General features: G+C 38.3%; 3 protein-coding genes across 3 annotated transcripts; 2 read left to right on the top strand and 1 right to left on the bottom strand.

Annotated features, from left to right (window-relative positions):
* Positions 1 to 83: 83 nt before the first annotated feature.
* Positions 84 to 1006, bottom strand: LOC130466968 (protein FAR-RED IMPAIRED RESPONSE 1-like). Its single transcript, XM_056835496.1, has 2 exons — positions 784 to 1006; positions 84 to 380 (listed from the first exon to the last, which is right to left on the bottom strand). The coding sequence occupies exons 1-2, from the start codon at positions 925 to 927 to the stop codon at positions 93 to 95; spliced, it is 432 nt and encodes a 143-aa protein (XP_056691474.1). The 5' UTR covers positions 928 to 1006; the 3' UTR covers positions 84 to 92.
* An 8224-nt stretch (positions 1007 to 9230) lies between these two features.
* Positions 9231 to 11291, top strand: LOC110796816 (uncharacterized). The gene is made up of 2 exons (XM_056835977.1): positions 9231 to 9937; positions 10025 to 11291. The coding sequence occupies exons 1-2, from the start codon at positions 9231 to 9233 to the stop codon at positions 11289 to 11291; spliced, it is 1974 nt and encodes a 657-aa protein (XP_056691955.1).
* Positions 11292 to 11474: 183 nt separating this feature from the next.
* LOC130467467 (uncharacterized) lies at positions 11475 to 13986 on the top strand. Its single transcript, XM_056835976.1, has 3 exons — positions 11475 to 11670; positions 11929 to 13668; positions 13892 to 13986. The coding sequence occupies exons 1-3, from the start codon at positions 11475 to 11477 to the stop codon at positions 13984 to 13986; spliced, it is 2031 nt and encodes a 676-aa protein (XP_056691954.1).
* The last annotated feature ends 786 nt before the right edge of the window (positions 13987 to 14772 follow it).

The raw sequence follows: 14772 nt of genomic DNA, 5'->3' as shown, positions 1-14772 counted from the left end.
GTAATTAGTGAAGTATTCATAGCAATTAGTGAATTATTCTGAGCAATTAGTTTAGCATTAAAAAAATTAGTGGACTTCTTTTATTTAAGCATTTACCTTTGTGAAGACAATATTCCAGCTGAGAAAAAATCTTTGTTCAAAGCTGTACACCATTTTTCTTTTATTGTATAGAGATTTGTAAACCAATCATGATCTTGAAGGTTATACTTAGTAATCATGTCAAACCAAGTGGTTTCAAATTCTTCTTCATTGTAACAACGATATAAGCACTTCTTGAATGTGTCTTTGAATGTATTGTCAGCTTTTAAGTCTCCAAATCTTGACACAGCATTCTTTTGTAAGTGCCATAAGCATAATCTATGTCTTGTATTAGGAAATACCTGCAATTTTTTTGATGAATGATGTATTAGTTAAGAATTTAAACTATATAGTTAAGTCAGAACAGAGTTCTGTATTAGTTAGGAATCTGAAAATGATGCAAAAAGTTAACTAATTTATGCAAAAGTTAACTAATTCATGCAAAAAGGTAACTAATATATTATTAAAACAAAAGTTAACTAGTTCATGCAAAAACTTATCTAATTCATCGCAAAAGTTAACTAATTGATTCAAAAAGTTAACTAATGTATGTAATAGGATAACTAATTGATGGAAAAAGTAACTGATGAATGGTTATCAATTTAGTTAAACTTTTCAACTCATTAGTTAAAGACCAGTAGCAAATAGTTAACAATTTTTAGCAATTAGTTAACTATAAAACCCAAATAGTTAATGCACTCTTACTTGTTCAATAGCATTTGCCATTGCTTGATCTTGATCTGTAAAGATAGTTATAGGTGCTTTGCCTCCCATAGAGTCCAGAAATGTTTCCAATAGCCACACAAAAGTGTGTGTCTTCTCATCAGCAATAAAAGCACAACCAAACATCACATTACTCCAATGGTTGTTGACACCTACAAATGGCGCACAAACTAAATTGTATTTGTTTGTTCTGAAAGTTGTGTCAAAGACACAGACATCACCATATACGTCATAATCTTCTTGCATCATTCCATCCCTCCAAAACATGCTTATTACTTGGTTTGCCTCGTTCACCTTTACTCGAAAATAAAAGTTTGGATCTTCTTCTCCTCTCTTAATTAACATGTTCACAACTGCTTGTGTATCTTTTCCTTCTAGTCTTTTCATTTTCAATCTACTTGTGAAATTCATGTGGTCAACTAATGTGTGTCCAACCACCCTTTCGTCGCCAGCTTCATTACACATATATCTATAGGAATCTGCTGGTGTTATTCCTGATAGTGTGAGTCCTTCAATTACTTTTCCCTTTTCTTCATCAATTTTTCTTTGTGATCTGGAAATGATGCAAAACGTTAACTAATTGTTGTAAAAAGTTAACATATATATGCAAAAATTTAACTAATATATGCAAAAAGTTAACTATTTGTTGTAAAAGGTAAATAACTAATATATTATTAAAATAAAAGTTACCTAATTCATGCAAAAACGTAACTAATTGATTGAAAAAGTTAACTAATTGATGAAAAAGTTAATTTATGGTTTTAGGAAGTAAGTAGTTGAGGTAAAAAGTAAACTAATTGATGCAAAACATTAACTAAATGTTTTAAAAAGTTAACTAATGCATGGAAAAGGTTAACTAATTTATGAAAAAAGTTAAGTAATTGATGGAAAAAGGTAAGTAACTGTTTTATCTAGTTTATTATTAAAACAAAATTATTTAAACGCTTAAGTAATTAATGTCAAAGCCTAACTAAATATATTTAATGGTTAACTAATTACTTGTATTTTGTTTTGTACCTTTCAAAGTTTTGCAGTGACTCTCTTGTTAAGGCATGATTGTGTTCTATAACATGATGAAAGACTATAAACTTTTCATCCTTTTGTAACTTCAATCGTATAGATGCGTTGCACCCTGTTCTAGTAAGGTTTTGCTGCCTTGCGTTCTTTGACTGCTCTTTCTGTTTGCTCTCACTTGATACAGTTGCTTCTTCTTTCTTTGTGTTCTTTGTGTTTTCCTTTCTCTTTCCTTCCTTTGAACAACAAAAGTATCTTTCCTTTATCTCTCCCGTTTTTTGATCTCTCCTTAATGTGTTTTTTCTTATTGAAAATCCAAGAAGTATTGAATGTTTGTCATAAAGTTCATGTAGTTCATCTACAGTGCCAGTATATCCAGTCAAAGGTCCTCTAATATCATCCTCTGTTAAATCGTTCCAAATATCTTTTGAACCTGTAAAATGAACAAAAGTAATAATTAACAAAAGAAACTAATTAGTTACATAATTCAGGAAATTAGTTAACCAATTGAACTAATTGAGAGAACAAGTTAACTAATTGATGATAAAAGTTAACTAATTAAGGGAACAACTTAACTAATTGATGGTACAAGTTAACTAATTAACGGAACAACTTAACTAATTGATGGTACAAGTTAACTAATTGGTGATAAAAGTTAACTAATTGATGATAAAAGTTAACTAATTGCTTCAAAAAGTTAACTATTTGGTGGAAAAGGTTAACTAGTTGCTTCAAAAAGTTAACTATTTGGTGGAAAAAGTTACCTAAATGATGGTAATGGTTAACTTAGTGAAAAATGAAATTTGAAAAGTAGCTTTAAAAAAAATTAGTTTAGTATTGATATTAATTAGTTAAGTTCTTAAAGAAATCAGTGATTTATTTAAATTAAAAGTTCCTTTATATATTATTTACTTTATTATCCAATTAGTTAACTATTTTTACCAGTTAGTGATTCTTTCAAAGCAATTAGTTAACCAATTTGTTTAGTTTTTTAGCCGCTTAGTTAATTGCACAATCTAATTAGTTACGACAAGTAATCAATTAGTTAACTATATTCATTAAATTAATTTTAAAACCTGAAAAATAAGCTGATGTTGTTTCTCCTGTTGTTGCAGAACTTGTTTCAGATGTGTTTTCCTTTGTTCCAGAACTTGTTTCAGTAGTTACTTGCTGCAATGTTGTAAAACCCCTTTGATTAGGGTTATCAAATTGCGCAGAAGGTTGAAATCGAGAAGGAGGATGAAGATCGCTTTGATAATGGTTATCAAAACGGGCAGGAGGTTGAAATCGAGGAGGAGGATGAAGGTCGCTTTGGTTAGGGTTATCAAATCGCGCAGGAGGTTGAAAACGAGGAGGAGGATGACGGTCGCGAGGTTGAAAAATCGGTGGTGGTAAAAATCGAGGATGTTGAAGGTGGCGATGTTGAAAATTCGGTGGTGTTAGAAATCGAGGAGAATGTTGAAGTTGGCGAGGTTGAAAACTCGGTGGTTGAAATTGTGGCGGAAACATCTGTGTTGGTTGTTGAAATCGTGGCGGAAATAATGGTGGTGGTGGTTGAAAGCCGTCGGCCATGTCTGATCTGAAAGTTGTCGGCGGTGATTGTGGCGGAAATATCGGTATTGGTGGTTGAAATTGCTCATAGCCGCCGTCGCCCATGTCGGATTTGAAAGTTGTTAGCGGCGATTGCGGCGGAGCAAGCTGAATAATTTCGCGAAATTAGATTAGGGTTTGAGAAAGGATGTCGCTGTTGTGAAGAAGGAAGGAGGAAGGAGGAAGGAGGAAGAGAGAGAAAGAAATATGAGATTTCGTATTTATGTGGCGCGTGAAGCCAGGCCGCCTGACAGAAAACGCGCTGCAAACATAACCTTTAAAGGCACTAATGGTGATTGAAGAAAATCGGCCACATAAATGGTGACATCAGCATTCTTCCCTGTTCGGCAATCTTCATACTCCATATTTTCTTCTATTTCAAATGGGTTTGCTGCTATTCTCCAACAATTATTTAGGCATCAATTTCTTTCATGGATTTTTTTAGTTTGACATGAACACCGTAGTCCAACCTTTTACTGAAATTTCTTGTCAGGTTGTATCTTTCTTGGATACAAATGAAACACAAAAACTCATATTCCTAATACTCTATCCATCACTTTAATTGATTTCAGATCTAATATGCGATTGTAGCTTTTATGTTAAAAAAATATATTCTGGAATCAATTTGAGACGTGCAATGAATTTTTAGGGGTTTTATGGTATTAATAAAATTACACTTATTATACAATTTGAAACATGCAATGAACTTTTAGGGGTTTTATGGTAAGAGTTACGGATAATACAGAGTTATGGATCCATGGAGGTATAGATTTGATGGGGGAATAATGAAGGGGCTGAAGTAATTAAAAATATGGAGGCGAATGAATAAGCCATAAAAAAATATTGTTATAATAAATCCGCTTACTCAAATCTCAAAATGAAGTTGTTTTATTTTGGTTTTGAAAAAGTAAGAAATCAAAACAAAAACTTGTTTCCAGTTTTTTAAAAACATAAAACTCAAAACTGTAACTAATAACTTGTTTGGTTTCACTAGTTTTTCGTACTTAGGGTTTAAATTGGTTACTCCGTCTTTTATTGTTGGTAATTTATAAAAATATTTGGTAAATTCATACGAAGTAATATATTTGATATATATGTTTAACGTATAAATTTTTTCAAGAAATCAGGGTGAATTATTATTAGTGGTGAGTTAAGGTTTTTTCTCGACTTATTTTAGCTTATTCCAGACAAATCAAGTTTAGATAAGTGCAGTTAAGGCTCTCCCCTCTCTCCCTCTTTTCTCTCTCTTTTTAGGGTTTACAAAAATTAGGGTTTTCTAGGGCGGAAATAGCCAATTTTCTTCGGAAATTTGGTTATTTCCGTCCATTCTCTTCAATTCTGTTTTGTTTTCTTCTTTAGATCTCAATAAAACTACATAGTTTCAGTTTCAGTGTAGTAAGTACCTCTATGGTGGGTTTGATTCTAGTTAAGTTTTGTGTGTTTAGTTTGGTTTAGGTTGTTTCTTTGGTAAAGATTTATGCGAGATCGAAGAGGAGGTCAATTTTTTGACTACAATCAGACGAATCAAACAGAAATCATATTTATCACGGCTACAACAGATCTATATACCCCCTCGTCGATATAAGGTTGTAATTCACAACGATATAAAAGAGGGTTTACAGAATGTTTGATATACTACGATCGTATCTATGGTGAAATGAAGTTTTTATTTGATTCGATTGTTATGTATTTTTTAGATTCAAATCTTTATGTAGATGTCGTATGACTTTTTATCGATGAATTAATTTGATTATAAAAAAAGCGCATTTAAGATAAATTCAGAAAAGAAAAAAAAATAAGGTTTTTTCATATAGTTCACACCGAATAAGTTTATTTCAAAAAAAAAAAATCAGATAAAATAAGTTTAAATAGTATAATTCAGACAAAATAAGTCGAATCTATTACTTTATACTAAGACAGACACCAGGAATGACACATGTCACTTCCTGATGAAAAAATTTCCCTCCAAAAATAAATTTCCTAAAAAATCTTTACGTTATTTATATTTTTTATTTTCTATCATTTTTATTTAACCATTTATGTATTTATATGTATGGAAATAATAGATGTTACATAATAATTTGTTATTTTTGGCAATATTTTAGTCAAATCAATATATTAATAATGAAAAATATATTTACTTAATATTTTGGTCAAATTAACATATTAGTATATCGAATATTTTTGTCTAATTAGCATAGTAAACATATAAAATATGCAATATGTAATAGAACTGAAATTGCAAGATGGTTAAATCAGTAATGTTCAAGTTTTATTAATTATGCAATAACTTACGGGAGAGAAATATTTCATTCAAATATATTATAAAAATGTGGCTAATTGATTTTAGAAAATCCATGCATGCACGTGACCTAATCTAGTATAAGTATATAACGGAGCCTTAATTAGAAGTCTTGGAACAATGCGTTGTTAATGTAATGTCTGGCTTTGGCCAAACAAAAAATACGGTTCCTTGTTGGGAAAAGTCTCCTTATGTATTGGAAAAAGCCTTAGACCATGTGTATACTTGACTTCGGTCAATTGAAAAACAATTTCTCTCTCATCTTTTCCCTTCTTCCACGTACCTTATCTTCCACTATTTTGACATACCCATTACTTAAATCATTTATTTTTCTCCCACGATCTTGAATCAAAGTCACTAATTTATTTCACCTACTTTTTACATATACTCCTTCAAATTATCTTTCAAACACAATTTCTTATTTCAACAAACTAATAAATTTAAAATTAAATTATAATTAATAAATTCAAAAAAAAATATTTATTATGTTTTTGATATTATTTTTATTTAATTTAATAAATAAATATTATCATTACGTAATATTTATTAATAAAAGTTATGGATAATAAAAAGGTTACGGAGTAATTATTTGCATACGTACAAAATAAAAATTTAACAAATAAACAAACTAGTAAAGATTATTCTAATAAACTAATAAAAATAAAAATAAAGCCTAATATTTAGTTGCCTAAGAGCATATACAATCTTGATTCATACTCCTGTCAACTACAACTTGATCCTTCTAAAGCTCCATAACGTTGACAAGATGCAACAGTCAAGTTGTTACTTTACTTGACTTGGGTTACATATGTGACCCCAAGTCCTGCCATCATGCCTTGAGGTACTGTTAATGCAAAAAGCTTGAAGAATTGTGATCGTAGATCTAGAAACTTGTTGCAAGTTGCGGTGATGTGTCGTTTATCTTGTTCATGCATGTGTGATTTTGTGAGGAAGCTGGACACCTGCAAATCTGCAATGCTTTTCTGCAAGTCCATTTGAAGATATTTTGCTTAATTTTTAAAATTAATTTAAAGTAATAAATATAAAAATAATATAAATAACTAATTATTACAATATTAGTATTAAAACCAATTACTACTTTGCCTTATGGCAGAAGTTCGATAGGGGTAAAAATTATTTGTGAGGATAAAATTTTGAATAAGGTTGATAAAAGAGATAATGTTGTAGGTTAAGGTTGTGGGAGAAAGTGAGGGGTTGAGGTAAAAGGAATGTCAAGTTAGTGGGAAATGAGGTGGAAGAAGGAGAAATATGAGAGAGAAATAGTTTTTCACTTGATCAAGGATCAAGGATGCACATAGTCTAACAAATCAAGTATGTGACATGAGTCAAGGAAGCTTAGCATTTGACAATTGACATGCATACTCAGTTAACATTAAACCAAAATGACATGTTATGTCAAGGTTGCACACTTGCTCTTATGGGTGGGCTGAGAAAACTTAAGCCAAAAAGCTGTTGTTTCTGACCAAATATAACGATTTTCCGAGTTGGGACGAACTTGAACCAAAAGCAATGCTCACTCCCAAAAAAAAAAAAAAACGAGCTGGGTCCAAAAATTCACCTGAACCTGATTTTTTTGGATTGGATGGTTATGATCACCTTTAAAACAAAATGACCTATGTACCACAAACGGTACAAAAGCGAGGATGTTTTCTCCCCTATTCGTTTGTGAGATTGTGACTCAATAATAATTCGTCAAGTGAACAAAACTTCGTATTATGACCATAAGCTTGTAACAAATTAACAATTAGTTTAATGGTCGATCTTCGCTTCTCCTGGCCATCTCAGTTTATTTGAAATGCTTTATATCTACGCTCATTTCAATTTAGTTACAACATATTCCGTACACTTTATATACCCATATAAAGTGGCGGTTTCAGTATAGATTCAGTGTGTTCAATTGAACCCATATTGATAAAATACTGAAAAAATTCATTGTTTGTTCAAATAAATATAGTACAAAGTATTTTCTCGCTCATAAAAGTTAGGTCACTAGAGTCATTTTATCCCATAAAATTATGCAAATTAGGTTCCGTTTGGTAGGGCGTAAAACTTTTCAATCATTTTACGTTGTTTGGTTCAGTAAAGCCGGGATGAAAAACAATTTTACATGACTCCCTCAAAGGTGGAAAATCCTTTTCCATTAGAAAGGGAGGGAAACCACTTTTCTTTCTTCCCTCCTTACCTCGCTCTCCTTTCTTCCCCTCAATCTTCACCATCTTCTCCCATTTTCCTTTAAGGTACCAAACAAAGGAAAACTAGTTTGGAATTGTGTTTTTCCTTTAAAAATGTTTTCAATGAAAATTCATTTTACAATAAAAACGTTTTACGCCTTGCCAAATGGATTCTTTCTTAGCTGTATTACAATTACATAGCGAGTTGGTTGTGTTGATACGTAGTCAGCATGTAAAGAAAGAGAAAACACACACATACTAACTTGACTATGATATCATTATTGTCCTGTTTTATGGGCTTTTTAAGTGCTATTAATACCTTAGATATATTACGTGATGGCAACAATTACATCTTTTATTTACAATTTATTACTCATTTATACTTGATGGATAGGAAGCAAATTCCCTAATTAAGTAATTAAGGCTGTTTAATTTATGACAGGATGCATATTTTAACCTCTAACAAAATAGTATCCAGCGTTACATGCAATACTACTAGCTTGTTTTAACACATCGTCTCGTCACACTTTAAGGTGAATTCTCTTACCCTTTCTTCCACTCTTAAAAGGCAGATGTCTACCAAGTACCAACTGTTATCCCACTTTTTGGACTAACGACATAACCGCTCTAACGTTTGATCATGTCGTGTCAGCCAGGTTCTGTCGTGTCGCAGGTAAACACAGCTCCAGGGAGATACGTCCGACGTAGCATCGTACGACGAGGCGTAAACGACGAAGGACGGGCGACAACGCATAGGCGGCAGAGACGCGTCCTCAAGGAACAAGTTGATAAAGATAAGTTAACCTAAAGCCCATGATAGGCAGCGCCGTCACACTAGCAAGAATGAGTCCAAGACATGCGCGAGAAGCGCGGAGGTGGTTGAAGACTAAAGAGACGTGTGACAAAGATATCCCTATCTTTGTGGGATTCTCTCAACCGACTGGACCGTTGGAAATACCCTATAAAAGCACGAAGATGAGGATAAGCGAAGGACGTTCACTCAAGCATTACAACTCTTAAGCTATCAAGTGTTTTAGCATTCATTGTTATATTTTATTTTCAGCATTGATTCTCAGAGAAAAGCATAAACAATCATATAGAATACTTAGTGGATTGATAGCCTCATAGCTATCCGCGGTTTTTTACCTTATTCCTGGGTTTTCCGCGTCAACACTCCTCTGTGTCGTGTCTCTTTATTTGTGTTGTTAATTCTTTGCTTAGTTAGTGTCGATCCTAGCCGAAAGTCGCCCCCATACGAATTTTGGCATAAACAGTTTGGCGCCGTATGTGGGGACATTAACTAGGTTTTACACAAAATCACTCCTTTCACCATGACTAATGGAGAGATGACGATCGCAGAGATGAAAGCGGCTTACGAGAAAGCCCAAGCCGAGCTAGCCCAAGAGAGGGCATCCAATGAAACCCTCCAGAAAGAGCTCGAATCCGTGAAAAGCAACAAGCACCAGTCCCGCTACAAAGGTGGGAAGCCAAAAAAACTGACGTTCGAGATGCCCGATGACTTCGAAGATATGACCGATGAGGAGGAGACCCGTGAGGAAGAAAACGGAGAAGCTCCCGATCCGGTGACCCAGCGCCTGAACAAGATGGACGCACGCATGACGAAGCACTACTCTCGCCTGATGAAGTTGATGACCAAGTTTCCCGGAGCACCTACGCCCGTGGAGACCGAGCCAACCGACGGGTACGCAGCGTCGCCGTTCTGTGAAGCGATCGCTAGAGTGACAGTTCCGCACACGCTCCGACTCCCTACCTGGACCACCCTGTACGACGGGACATCCGACCCCTACAGGCACGTCAACTTCTACAAGCAGCGCATGTGGCAGATCGGGATCCCATACGACCTAGTGGAGCCTGTCATGTGCAAATCTTTCGGCGGCACCCTTGATGGAGCAGCTTTGGAGTGGCTCACGAACGTCCCTCCCGGATCCATCTCCTGTTTGTCCGAACTCATCAACGCCTTCTACCAACAGTTCGCCAGCAGTCGCCAGTTGGAGAAACAAACCAGTGATCTCTATCGGTTGGTTCAAGGGCCAACCGAGTCGGTACGCGATTATTTTAACCGTTTTAATTGTGAAAAAATTGGTATAAAAAACTGTGATGTCAGGACTGCTATTGAGGCGTTCAAAAGAGGCCTCATCCCCAATTCGGAGTTATACCGGGAAATAACCAAATACCCCTGTGCAACTTTCGAAGAGGTGCGATCAAGGGCCACCGCCCAGATGCGAATCGAAGACGACGAGGTCATCCGAACAGCATCTCAACGGTCGACAGGGGGCAGCAGCGACAGAAGATCGTACACCCCGAGGAACAACAACTGGCGACACCAACCATACGTTCGGCAAAACCAGGTACAAAGTGTCAATCAGTATTATGATACTAACAATGTTTACAGGAATGAGCGGGTCGAACACCCTAACATCTCCGACTACGGCTTCAACGTCGACATCGGAGGTGTGGTGAACGCCCTTCAAAATGTAGGTGGAACAGTCAGATGGCCCCGGAAGAGCGACAGACCGGACTCCATGAAGAACATGAGCAAATGGTGCGACTTCCACCGCGACAACGGCCACACGACCGAGGAGTGCATCTCCCTCAAAAAGGAGGTCGCATACCTCCTGAAACAGGGACATCTAAAAGAGCTGTTGAGCGACAAGGGAAAAGAAACGTTCTCCAAAGAGCAAACCACCCTGCCCGGCCCAATAATAAGCAGCGAGCGACCAGACCCACCACCGTTCAATAAAGTGGTAAACGTTATTTCCGGTGGTTCAGATATTTGTGGACTAACCTCTTCTGCAGCTAAAAAAATTAACAGGGGAGAATCTGAAACCATGGAAGAGGGGCAAACCGAAGACGAGGTCGCACTGCACAAGTCCCTGACCGCAATGGCTATCACTTTCGACGACTCAGATTCTGTAGATACACAGCGGGAACATCACGACGGGTTGGTAATATCGCTCCCAATAGGGAACGCTCTGATAAAAAGGATACTGGTCGACAACGGAAGCTCAGCCAACGTAATGTTCTTGGAAGCACTACAAGAAATGGGATTAGAAGAGAAAAATATTGTAAGGAGATCAACAGTTCTGGTAGGATTCAGTGGAGAGGCACTACGGACAGTAGGAGAGATATTGCTGCCTACATACGCAGAAGGCGTCAACATGATGACCAAGTTCAACGTCGTCGATTGTCCATCAGCGTACAACGTCATCCTAGGACGACCATGGATCCAAAAAATGAAGACAGTGCCATCAACATACCACCAATCAATCAAGTTTCCAACCAAATGGGGGGTCATGGAAATCAAAGGACAACAAAGAGATGCGAAGAAATGTTATGAGACGGCACTGAAACCATCCAAGTCGTCCATCTAGCAACTACAGCCAGGGTCGACATCGGACGACCCCGACGACCAACAAATCGACGAGATAGTCCTGGACCAAACAAAGCCAGACCAAGTCGTAAGGATCGGAGCCTCACTGCCTGACAACATCAAAAGTCAGATAGTGTCGTTCCTAAGAGAAAACTCGGGCTGCTTCGCTTGGTCACACGAGGACATGACAGGAATCAGCCCAGACGTCATCACCCACAAGCTCAACGTCGACCCCAACTTCAGACCGGTAAAACAGAAACGACGTAAGTTCGCACCCGAAAGGAATAAAATCATAGACGAAGAAGTCCAAAAATTGATAGATTCAGGGAAGATCAGGGAAGTTAAATATCCAGATTGGTTGGCGAACGTCGTCGTCGTCAGTAAAAAGAACGGAAAATGGAGAGTCTGCATCGACTTCACAGATATCAACAAAGCTTGCCCCAAGGATCCATTCCCACTGCCACACATCGACGCCCTGGTCGACGCCATAGCCGGACACGAGCTGCTCACATTCATGGACGCCTATTCAGGATACAACCAAATCCTTATGCACCCAGACGACCAGGAAAAAACATCTTTTGTAACGGATAGAGGAATTTATTGTTATAAAGTTATGCCTTTTGGTCTTAAAAATGCAGGTGCGACGTACCAAAGATTAGTCAACAAGATGTTTAAAGACCAACTCGGAGACACAATGGAGGTATACATTGACGACATGCTAGTAAAATCGAGGAAGGCTGACGATCACGTGGAACACCTACGACAATCCTTCGACGTATTGAAAAAGTACGGTATGAAACTTAACCCAACTAAATGTTCTTTCGGGGTGTCCGCAGGAAAATTCTTAGGTTACATCGTCACCCAACGAGGAATCGAGGCCAGCCCCGACCAAGTGCGCGCGATAATCAACATTCAATCCCCCAGGAACATAAAAGAGGTACAACGCTTGACAGGAAGGGTGGCAGCACTAAACCGTTTTATATCGCGATCGTCGGACAAGTGTCGATTATTTTACGACGTCTTGCGCAAAAACAAGGGGTTTAACTGGTCCGACGACCACGAAACAGCCCTGCAAAACCTCAAAAAATACATGATGTCGCCACCCCTCCCGTCCAAGGCAAAAGAAGGAGAAGTCCTACAACTCTACTTAGCCGTCAGCTCGGCAGCAGTCAGCGCGGTCCTAGCTCGAGAAGACGAAGCACAACAACTACCCATTTATTACATCAGTAAGTCACTACTGGAAACAGAAACCAGGTATTCCTCCCTCGAAAAACTCGTTTTAGCACTCGTTACCGCAGCCAAAAAATTAAGGCATTATTTTGAAACTCACCAAATAGTGGTGATGACTAACTATCCAATCAAGTCTGTGATGCGTAGGCCAGAACTGACAGGTCGAATGGAGAAGTGGACAATGGCACTAGGAAGCTTCGACATCAAGTATCAACCAAGAACGGCTGTAAAATCGCAGGCCCTAGCAGATTTTGTGGCAGACTTCAGCCCCGACTTAGAGAAGATAGCAGACGACGAAGTCAAACTCATCAACAACATAGGAGGAATATGGACACTCTTCGTCGACGGCTCATCTAACTTTCGTGGTGCAGGTTTAGGCGTCGTACTAAAGTCACCACAAGGGGACATGATAGCACAGGCGATCTGCTGCGATTTCAAGGCAACTAACAACGAAGCAGAGTACGAGGCGTTAATCGCTGGAATGACATTAGCTATGGAATTAGGGGCAAGCGGACTCAACATCTTCAGCGATTCACAACTAATCGTCAACCAGATTAACGGCGACTATGAAGCTAAAGACCTAAAAATGACCTTATATCTCGAGAAAGCGAAAAAGTTAACCTCCAAATTTAAACCCTTCTCCATCAAACAAGTACCAAGAGACCTAAACACGCAAGCCGACGCCCTTGCCAACCTAGGATCCGCACTCAGAAAATCGCCATTCTCGACCATACCTCTAGTACACCTATTGTCACCCGCTACTGAAAAAGACATACCACAAGATGCCAGCCTCGTCCTATCAACCACAAACACCGACAGCTGGACCAAGCCCATCCTCGACTACCTAACACATGAAACCCTACCCGACGACAAGCTCGAAGCCACGAAGATACTTTTCAAAGCTTCACGATATGTTATTCTGCAGGGCATATTATTTAAAAGATCAGCGAACGGAATGTTGATGCGATGCGCAGAAAAAACAGAATGGGAAAGACTACAAAAGCAATACCACGAAGGAGAATGTGGCGGACATGAAGGAGGACGAAGCCTGTCAACCAGAATCAAAAGAAACGGATACTATTGGCCAACGATGCTCAAAGACGCAATGAGGTACGTAGCTAAGTGCGACAAATGTCAACGACACGCAGGTATGACACATAAACCATCTGAATTTTTACACCCCACCTTAACTCCGTGGCCTTTCATGAAATGGGGAATGGACATCGTCGGTAAACTACCCGTCGCCCCAGGACAAAAGGTCTTCATGCTCGCTCTAACAGATTATTTTTCTAAGTGGATAGAAGCAGGTGCGTTCCAACAGGTAAGAGACAAAGAGGTATGTTCGTTCATATGGACTAACATTATATGCAGATTCGGAGTGCCATCAGAAATCATATGCGACAACGGATCCCAATTCATCAGCGACAAAACTAGGGCTTTCTGCAAGACGTGGAACATTGAGCTAAAGACGTCAACGCCAAGATACCCCCAAGCAAACGGACAGGCGGAATCCAGCAACAAAACAATCATCGCATCGCTAAAAAAGCGACTAGACGATAAGAAGGGACGATGGGCAGAAGAACTGCCATCCATCCTATGGGCCAACAGGACGACGCCTAGGACGGCGACGGGACAGACTCCCTTCTCACTCGTTTACGGGTGCGAAGCAGTACTACCCCCCGAAGTGACGCTGCCCAGTGCACGATATGGACTCATGACACCAGAGCAAAACGACGTCGAACTTAGTGAAAACCTCGACAACACAGAAGACTTCAGAGAAGCAGCGTTGATAAGAATGGCGTCGCAACAGCAGATTGTGGCAAAATGCTTCAACAAAAACGTCAAAATAAAAATGTTCAAGGAGGGCGACTGGGTGTTGCGCAAAGTGTTCCAAAACACAAAAGAGTTAAACGCAGGTAAACTCGCGCCAGCTTGGGAAGGACCATACTTGATCGATAAAATCGTCGGAAAGGGGGCATACAGGCTCGTCACCAAAGACGGCAAGTCGGTCCCCCGAAGCTGGAACGCTACACATCTTAAACTCTACCATTTTTGAAATCTCGTCGTAACCAATTTTATCAGCCATCGTATCGTCGTCTTTATTTTTCTTTATCGTTTTATTTTCGTTTAAAAACCATTACTGACTTAAGCATCGGAGGGCCGTTGGCATCCCCAACGGCCAATCCTCCTAGCGACCCATGTTTTCTTTTGCAGAGTGCAAGACGCACGACGAATGATATCCATAAGCAACA

The sequence above is a fragment of the Spinacia oleracea genome, chromosome 2 (assembly GCF_020520425.1).
Source record: "Spinacia oleracea cultivar Varoflay chromosome 2, BTI_SOV_V1, whole genome shotgun sequence".
Taxonomy (NCBI): Eukaryota; Viridiplantae; Streptophyta; class Magnoliopsida; order Caryophyllales; family Amaranthaceae; genus Spinacia; species Spinacia oleracea.
This window is presented reverse-complemented; position numbering and strand designations above follow the sequence as displayed.

Bases quoted from the DNA above. Each gene is read 5' to 3' on its own strand.
- LOC130466968 (XM_056835496.1), bottom strand. From the start codon at position 927: ATGTTTGGTTGTGCTTTTATTGCTGATGAGAAGACACACACTTTTGTG. The intron at 381-783 runs GTAAGAGTGCAT...AAAAAATTGCAG, and splicing joins TGGCAAATGCTATTGAACAA to GTATTTCCTAATACAAGACA.
- LOC110796816 (XM_056835977.1), top strand. From the start codon at position 9,231: ATGACTAATGGAGAGATGACGATCGCAGAGATGAAAGCGGCTTACGAG. The intron at 9,938-10,024 runs GTTGGTTCAAGG...CTGTGATGTCAG, and splicing joins CAAACCAGTGATCTCTATCG to GACTGCTATTGAGGCGTTCA.
- LOC130467467 (XM_056835976.1), top strand. From the start codon at position 11,475: ATGACAGGAATCAGCCCAGACGTCATCACCCACAAGCTCAACGTCGAC. The intron at 11,671-11,928 runs GTAAAAAGAACG...TTAAAAATGCAG, and splicing joins GGCGAACGTCGTCGTCGTCA to GTGCGACGTACCAAAGATTA. The intron at 13,669-13,891 runs GTATGACACATA...CATTATATGCAG, and splicing joins CAAATGTCAACGACACGCAG to ATTCGGAGTGCCATCAGAAA.